This window comes from Microtus oregoni, unplaced genomic scaffold, assembly GCF_018167655.1.
Source record: "Microtus oregoni isolate MIOR12 unplaced genomic scaffold, Mior012 000007F_ref0000211, whole genome shotgun sequence".
NCBI classification, from domain to species: Eukaryota; Metazoa; Chordata; class Mammalia; order Rodentia; family Cricetidae; genus Microtus; species Microtus oregoni.
In genome coordinates, this window is record NW_024543066.1 from 45,322,547 (window position 1) to 45,331,961 (window position 9,415).

A 9,415-nucleotide genomic window follows, 5' to 3' on the forward strand; every position below is an offset into this window, starting at 1 on the left:
ATAACGAGAGTGGGAGAGCTGTCCCTGCCCTCCACAAGCTGCAGCACTCGGGACAGCAGGCCAGCACCTCTTGAGGGCAGCACAATAGAGCCCATCCTGCCCCAAAGCTGTGAGCAGGGAGAGCTGCCCCCATTTCTCATCTGTCCTGTGGCAGCATGGCCTTGAGTTTAGTTCCCAGCACCCATACTGGTGGTTCAGAAGCACCTGTAACTCCAGTTCCCTCTTCTGGATCTGTCTCCTTCTTCTGGCCTCCAATGACACTGCATTCACAAGCACGTGCACACTTATGCATGTAATTAACTATAGTAACAATAACTTTTTTGAAAAAGAAATTACTCAACATCGCTAGTCATGAGGGAAATGCAACCCCACCCAAAGTCAAGTATCCTATTTATTATTTCTTATTACCCAGTCAGAGTGGTTATTAAAAGACAAAGTATGAGCTCTAACAAAGGCACAAAATATAAATTAGTACAGCCATTATGGAAAACAGCACAAAAATTTCAAAAAAAAAAGTAAAGAAAATAAAACTATCATACAATATAGCAATCCCAGTTAGGGAAAACTTTGAAAAGAATCAAGATTTGTTTGTTGAAGGGACATCTGTGCTCACATGCGAACTGCAGCTCTATTCTCACATTCAACCCAGGTGTCCACGGACAGGTGGACAGATAAGGAAGACGCTGTCTGTAAACATTGTAGACGACGACTCAGTTGAGAGCCGTGCATTGTGTCATGTGTAGACACTGCAGGGAAGTGGAGAAGACTGTGGGAGGGACTGGACACAGACAGCATGCTGACACTGAAGAGTTGAGTGCAAAGTGACAAGGAGAGAGTGATGGCCAGAGAGGTCACAGGGGGTGCAGAGAAGAGGCTAGCAGGCATTGCGCTACAGGAGGATAAGAGAAGAAACTTCTAGCATTCCACTAACTATAGTGGATAACAATGCTATTTAGAAGAAACCAGCACAGAGGACTTGAAACACAAAGAATTTATAACCACCTGAAACAGTGGATATACACACTGCTCTGATATGATCGACTTCTATTGGAGTGGCATAAACCAGACACGATGGCTCACACCTGCAGTCCCAGCACATGGGAGGCTCAGGAAGGATTGCTGTTAGTTCAAGGCCAACCTGGGATATGTAGTGAGCTGTCTCAAAAGGAAGATTCAGAGAGAGGGGAAGAGATCAGAAGAGCTAGAGGGACAACTCAGTGGTTAAGACACTGGCTGCTCTCACAAAGAACCCAAAAACCACGTGGTGGCTCACAACTACCTATAACTCCAGTTCCAGAGGACCCAATGTCCTCTTCTGACCTCTGCAGACACTGTATACAAGTGGTGCACACATTCACATGCAGGGGAAATTCTCTCTCTCTCTCTCATATATATATATATATATATGTATATATATATTACCTTTTTAATTGATTTTTATCGAGCTCACCATTTTTCTATGCTCCCCTCTCCCTGCCTCTATCCTCCCTGATTCAACACTATCTCATGCTCCCCATACTCATAATTTACTCAGGAGATCTTGTCTTTTTCTACTTCCCATGTAGATTATAACCATGTGTGTCTCTCTTAGGGTTCTCATTGTTGATTCCCTAATGGTTAGATTAATATGGATTGCTTTTTATTCCATCCTCAGCTGACCTCAGGAATGGCTGCTGCTATTTTTCCCCTTTTCCTTGGGAGATGAGTTCATTAAGTGTATCTTCATTTATGTTGTGTGCTTTAGCGTACTCATCCTGGCATTAACATCTATTCCTTTTACTTCTTCACAGATCTCATCTCACAAACCTCCAACCTTTACCAGAGATTTTATTAAATGAAAACTGTAGTTCTTAAATCAAGTGTGGTCACAAAGAACTCTCCTTGTGTTAGCTAGAGAACAAAACTGTGATAACTGTGGCCTTAATTCCAACCCTCCTGCTGAAGGCAGAGCTACAAGCACATGGCAGAGCCGCTAGTCTCCCAGGTGTATATGCTTGCTGCAAAGAGGGAAGGCCTGAGTTCGATCCCTGGGACCCACATGGCAGGTGAGAATTGTCTATCAGTTATTCTATGACATCCATATATGTGAAGTTAAAATTTTGAAAAGGAAATAAATTTAAGTTTTCTCCGGGCAGAGAGGTTTGGGTCAGTCTCCCAATGGAGTTGGTGTGAAGAGCATGACAACTTAACCTGCCCTTCTGTCCCTGTGACTGGTGTCCTGTGACTGCTTCCTTCTTTACAGGAAGCTGGCCTGCACCCACATCTGACAACGGCCCTTTTCCTGTCAGATGTTTCGCCTTAACTCTCAATGTCTGTGGTTCTAAAGAAATTTATTTCATCTTCAGCCTGGGTAGTCATAGGACTCAGGCCTGGCCAATCAGAACATCACACTACCTTGGACACAGTGATTGGCTCAACAATAGCCACGTGACTAGTGTGGGCAATGGAGCTGAAGATACTCAGTGATAGGACTTTCTGCAAGGCTGACTGGGACTAAATATCCTCTTCTCACAGGGGGCCTGGGAGGGCAGAGTGGGCTGATGCTGCCTGGGCTTCTACTCCTCAACCAGGACAAGATGAGGTGGTGAGCTCCTGAGAGCCTCCTGTGAACAGAGGCCACAAGAGAAAATAGAGAGAGGAGGACAGGAGGAAAAGGGAGAGAGATTTGAAGGAAAATTGAGCCAAGATCAACCTGTGTTGGGGGTGACCCTGCAGGGATACTACTTGTGGGAGGGGGTGAGAAGGCATGGAGTCAACCACATAGGCTCTGGAAGTCAGGTGACTATGAAAAGCCAACTCCTTTATTGATGGTATGGGCAGGCCTCTCATAGCCCATCCCAAGGTCCCATTGCTCAGGTGGCCAATTCTTCTGTGTTGTTCTTCCTTCACTGGCATCTCTGGTCATTTGTCCGTTAGTCAGCAGTCTCTGAAAATAGCAGCAGGCCTTGGATTGGCTCAGGGATGAAGTTCCTGCCATGCGTGCTCCTGTGGGCTGGTTTTGGCAGGACGGCTGAGGCTTGGGTAGGCTGGTTGACAGTTTCTCCTACAAGCTGGGACTAGAAGCTCCTCTCTTTTATGGCTGATCATTAATATTTATTGTCCAGATTAGGCTTTGCTCATTAGTTACTACTGAGTGTCCAGATATTTACGTGAAGCATTAACAACAGAGGGAAAACTCCTAAATATTCTCTATTTAAGTTGAACTTCCTATGATAAACTAATAAAAACATTTTCTTAACAATATATAAAAACAACAAATAACAACCAAATTTTAAAAAAAGTACATAACACAAACATCAGAACTAGTAAAACATGGGGGTTTAAACTGAAGCATAGGCTTGAATTCTGTATCCATTGTCCCTGTCAATCAGATTCAAGGACATGCATTGTTGCAGTTTTGCCTGAGGGTTGGAGAGGAGGAAGTGACCAAGGTGATGATCAGCATGAGGTGGGCATCTCAGTCACTGCTGTGGCAGAGGGAGGTGTTTTAGATGTTGTGGGTAACGGTCCACAATGCACAACTGGAGCTGGGGAGGTGGTGGCTCAGTGGGCAGATGGCCTTCTGTCCAGCCCTGGATCAGGAAAGCAGTGCCGGGGCAGCAGTAAGCTTAAGAAGATATGGACAGGCAGCTCAGAACCTGTAGGTGGAGTATGGATGCAGGGGCCTCTTGCCCTGGGTTGCATGCAGGGCCACAACCAACTGAGCTTCTGTCCTGGCTCCCTCCTGCAGCAGGCACTCCTTGCCAGGGCTGAAATTGTCCTATGCCACTTGCGTTTGCCCAGGTGGGGTGGGCAGGCAGCAGCAGCACAGTGCTCTCAGGGCACTGGAAATGCGTTTTTTCATGAGCTTCCAGCCCCAGAGTGGCCTGGTTCCAGAGGCTGCCGGTACAAGCTGGGGCTGGTCACTGGGCACTTCTGGCTCTCTGGATTCTTCCTCTTCGGTGAAGGCCACGTTCACCAGGCCTACGCAGTTGCCATTCAGAGGTGGATCAGGGGAGGAGGATTCATCTGCCAGGCTATCCAGTGACACCATGGTGACTGTGGTGTCCCCTGTAGCTGGGTTGATGGTTTCAGTGGCCAATGCGTCTCCTTCTGGGGCTGTGTTATCTGGATAGTGCAGCGCCTCCGGGCAGGTGTGTGTGTGGAGCAGGTGTGTGTGTGTGCTCTCCCCTCTGGACAGCAGAGCCGGTTGGCTGTGGCTCCTCTTCAAGGCACCAGGGACGCTAGTAGCGACTGCAGGGATGATGTGTTGCAGACTGCTATCCCCAGAGCTCACTTTAAATTTAAGGATGTTAATGGTAGCTGTTAGGTTTGACTGTGGGTCTTTTAGAGACGATACCACCTGCTCACAGGTGTACCCGATGTTACACATGGTCTCCACAACCTTCGGGAGGATTTCCTTGGCGGGAGGTGTTACGTGTTCCTGAATATGGCCCAGCCAAGGGCGTTCCACAAGGCGAGATGATGTGAGCCTGAACCAAATGTAACCGGTGAGCAGTCTGGCCAACATGAGATAACAGGGCCTGGAAAGATGGCATGGAATGCGGCACGGGGTGGTGGTGATTAGATGGTACAGAGCTTCGGGGGTCGATTCTACATAGGGCAAGTGTCCGGTGACCAGGACGTAGAAGACAATCCCTAAGCTCCACATATCCCCTGCCAGAGCGTCATACGGTGTTCCGGCCAAGATCTCTGGGGCCAAATATGGCAAGGAGCCCCACAGCTCCTCCTGCATCTGGCCCTCTATGAGCTGAGTGGCCAACCCAAAATCGCAAAGTTTGACTTTGCCACCTTGACCCAGCAGGATGTTTTCTAATTTGATGTCGCGGTGCGCGATCAGTCTTTGGTGCAGGAAGTGCACAGCAGAGGCCAACTGGTTGAATATAGGCCTAGCCTCCTCCTCTGTTAGACAGCCCACCTCATTGATCAACATCACCAGATCTTTCCCTTCCAGATATTCCATGACCAGATAAGTGGTCCGCAGCGTGTTGATTGCGTGGAAGAACTGGATGATGTTCCTGTGATGTAAGGACTTATGGATGGCCACCTCAGAGTTGATGTATTCCTCCTCATTGTACTCTTTCTCGAGCACCTTGATGGCCACCTGCGTTTTTGTGGGAAGGTGCTGGGCAAGGATCACCTCCCCAAATGCACCACAACCTAGTGATGATAAAAATTTATAATTCTTCCTGAGGATGTCCTCTTCCCGGGGGCTGGCCATCATGGCTATCTCAAGTTCTCTGTATTTTGGGCAATTTCAGGGACACACGATGCTAGGGAAGAAATGATATAGTTTTAGAAATGGAAGTTTATAGGTATGAATTCTCTGTCTTGAAATCTGAGATAACACAAACAACCTAATGATGCCTTTAAGACCATAAGTACAAGAATAATCCAGAGGGCAATTGACATAAAGACACTGAACAAGAGCGTAGCAGCATCTGTTCAGATTCTGGGGAAGAGCCCATACTCAGACACAGGGACCTCTGAACTTTTATGCTCTGTGGAAAGTAGCTACACATAGAGAAAATCTCATCTAAGAGAAACAAAGTCCACAAAGAGAAATATGATATTTTCTTCTCCTGTGCCTTTGAGGAAGAGGACGGCTGAGCATTTATCAAAGAAACAGTATTAGTCACAGAGATGGAGCGGAGGAAGCGATAGAGCAGGAGAGTTTGGCCAAAATGCAGGCTAGGCATGGATGGGAAATTTATAATGAAATTGCTATTGTTAGTTTACAGTAACACGTGTTCCAGCTGAAGAAAATTGAAACCGCAGTTGAAAAAAGTAAAGAATAAATGAATTTTGAAACAGGAAATTGGGTGATAATGAAAAAATAGATACAACATTTATAAATCAAACCTAGGATATAAACTAATAGCATACATTTAAACATGGATTAGCAAAACTTAACCCTAAAACCAAAACCAATGAATTGGAAAGAACTCACTCTAACAAAGTCCAATAGACTGGAGATTCCTAGTCTGTTACAGGCAATCTTTAGTAGATTTGTTTTGTAGAGTAGTGACCGCTACTCCCAGATACAAGGACAGGAACCAATGCAGGCAGTGCCTAAAACAGAATAGTTGTTAGCATACTTCATAATGCTTCCTTGTGATGTCACCCAAATGAGCAGACCAATCATGGCTTCCATAACTGACAGTGGTTTTGACCAAGTTCTGTAACACAACTAGTGCCCTGAGTATTTTGTTCATGGCTGGCACCAAATCCCAGACCAGAATCAACTCCAGGGAGGAAGGGTTTGTGTGTGTGTGTGTGTGTGTGTGTGTGTGTGTGTGTGTGTTTGTGCACACACGTGTACACACTTTAAAGAGACACTGAAGCCATGGTGGTGGCACATCTCCTTCCCAAATAGAGCTGGTGTTTAGGTGGTTGGTGACACTGAATAAGAAGTTATCTATCACCAAGTGACACAGGTCCTCTAGCTAGCTCCACATCCATGCATTCCACAAATTCCCAAACAAGGAGTCAAGTCCTCAACACATCTGACATTCAACAATCCCACTGTGGTACTTTGAATTAGAAATGTCTGATACAAATGGGGTGTTTGAACACATGGACACACAAGGAAGGTAGATGGTACTGTTTGGGAACTTTTCACTTTGGATCCAAAGAAGCAGAACTCCATCCGTGGCACTGTCCTTGAGAAGAATTAGCATAGTCTTCATGTCCTCTTCTACTTCTTGCTTGAGTTTGAGTTGGTGACATCTCAATCTCCTGCACTTTCCTTCAGGATTCCAGCTAGCTTCTATGACTCTGACCCATCCCCATGGGCTATTGTCCCTCCAAGACTAAGTCAGACAGACATGCTCACTCTCTCTTAAGATGCCATGTTTATAATTTCTATCACAACAGAATGTCCACGAATAAACATGGGCTTAGCAGAGCCGGTTGCTCCCCATCCCCACCCTACCCATGCTGCCCAGAAGTCAAGGCAGACTCATTGCTGTCACACAGTCACACATTGACTGTCTGTTCCATCCTCCTCGAAGAGATTAAAAATGACCCCTTCAAGTAGCCCGAATTCCAGGCCACATCCTCTGTAGTGTAGCATGGGTCTCATACTAAATGAACCTGCTTCCTATTGGTTCAGGACCTCCCTTTCCCTCAGAAACCTGCAATTCCATGGAGACATGCTCTGTCTGACAGGAATGAAACTGCTTCAGACTCCCACTGCGTGGCCATCATTGCTAGAGTCCTCGTGCCTGGATGGAGAATCCCCCTAGCATCACCGTCTCTCTGAAGCTCCCATCTTTCCTCACATCCTATAAAGATGCGGACTAATATAATAAGGAAATATTCAAAAATCCATGGAAAACTTTAAAGTTGAAATATAAAAGTAGGCAAGACAATCTGAGAGAACAAATAGGTTGATAATACCTTGTATTGTTACCGGAAAAAATCACTGATGGATCGTATAATCTAAAGAAATAACTGAGCCGGGCGGTGGTGGCGCATGCCTTTAGTCCCAGCACTCGGGAGGCAGAGACAGGCGGATCTCTGTGAGTTCGAGACCAGCCTGGTCTGCAGAGCTAGTTCCAGGACAGGCTCCAAAGCCACAGAGAAACCCTGTCTCGAAAAACCAAAAAAAAAAAAAAAAAAAAAAAAGAAAGAAATAACTGTAATGATCCACAGATATTCCATTAGTCCATAAAACTGAGGGAAGGTTTATTTTCAAATCTTTTTATAAAACAAACTCTTCTCATAAAGCCCTTACTCTCTAGCAAAGTAAAGACACCTTGAAAAGAGATGAGTGTCTGACATGGGAAATGACTATGAACATTAAAATATCCTTAAGGATAGCACTTGCTCCTTTACTTCTTAGGCAGTAACACATTAAATGATCATTCTTCATGACCAAGATACCTTCAGGGGAACACAAGAATCAATCTACATACAAAACTTGACAAAAGAGCAAGCGTAGTCCAGCATCAAGAAAACATAGTCACCACAGTAAAGAAGTGAAGGCCACTGCCAGGAACAAACATAGAACCAGAGAATGTTTTACTATCAACAGTAACAGAAAACTAGAAACAGAAAAATATTTATTTTCATCATAGTCAGAAGAGAAGATGAATTTCTTGTTAATAGAAACACTGCTCACCTGACATTGGCAGGGAGGTGACACACGGATGGTAAATCTTCACAGTTCCTCACTGTGTGCCTACAACCAGAAAGTTAAAAAAAAAAAGAGCACAGTTAAGAATGAGAAAGAAGTCAAATAAAAAGGAAAATCTCAGTCAGTGAAAGAATAGAAATAACAGCCACAATTTCAAAGAAAATTAAATATGGTAAAAAAAAAAGAATCAATAAATGTCAAACACCAAAAGGCAAACAGAAAACAAGGGAAACTCACTTTTTCAGGACCCACCCACTTTGAAGTATCCAAATCTATGACAAATAACTGAGTCCAAATCCTTATCCACCAACCAACTCCTCCTCTGTGATACAAGGACACAACCCAGTCACTGGTAGCACCCTGTACAGACTGGTCTCTAGCTGACCCCACAATGACTCCCTGTGATGTCATTGCACTGGGCTAATCCCAGCTGAGAAAATGACAGTAGTCTGCTGTAGTTGTTTTCCCCGCTCACTTTCATTTAATTTTTTTGTTTAAAAGGTTTTTACATTTTACATAACAACCACAGTTCCTCATCTCTCCCGTCCTCCTCCTCCACCACATTTCTTCATCCAACTCCCATCCATTCCTCATAAAGGGTATAGGCTGCCATGGGGAGTCAACAAAGATTGGCATTTCAACCTGAGGAGGACCAAGACCCTCCCATGTATCCCAGCTGAGTTAGGTATTTCTCCATAAGGAATGGGCTCCAAAAAGACAGTTCATGCCCTGGAGATAAATCCCGGTCCCACTGTGCCCAAGTCACAGAACTCTCACCCATTTTCAGAGGGCCTAGTTCAATCCTATGCGGATTTCTTATCTGTCAGTCCAGTGTGAATGAGTTCCCGATAGGTCAGGTCAGCTGTCTCTGTGGGTTTCCCCATCATGATCTTGACCACTTTGCTCCTATAATCCCTCCTCCCTCTCTTCAACTGGACTTCAGCAGCTCAGCCCAGTGCTTCGTCCAGCAGCTTCTCTTAACTCACTCATTTATGGACCAATGCGTTTAGTGTTTGCTTATGTTCACTTAATGGATTTTCTTGCTACACCCTCAGTGTCTTCCCTTCCTCTTTTCCTTCCTCTCCCTCTCCCTCTCTCCCCTCCCCTCCCTCCTCTTTCTTTTGCTTTGATATCATCCCCTCTTGTCCTTGACAAAATCTTACTTACTTACTTACTCTTCAGCCTTCAGTTCACTGTGTAGCCCTGAGGGTTGCGGCATCCTCCACAGCCCCCAAAGATTAAAATCATAGGCATGAGCCCGTGTCTTGGCTCTAA

At 45.3% G+C, this 9,415-nt stretch overlaps 1 protein-coding gene across 1 annotated transcript; it reads right to left on the reverse strand.

The window, feature by feature from the left end:
• Positions 1-3,760: 3,760 nt before the first annotated feature.
• LOC121450300 (sperm motility kinase-like) lies at positions 3,761-5,221 on the reverse strand. Its single transcript, XM_041655128.1, has one exon. It carries the CDS (start codon positions 5,219-5,221, stop codon positions 3,761-3,763), a length of 1,461 nt encoding a protein of 486 aa, XP_041511062.1.
• Between the last annotated feature and the right edge of the window lie 4,194 nt (positions 5,222-9,415).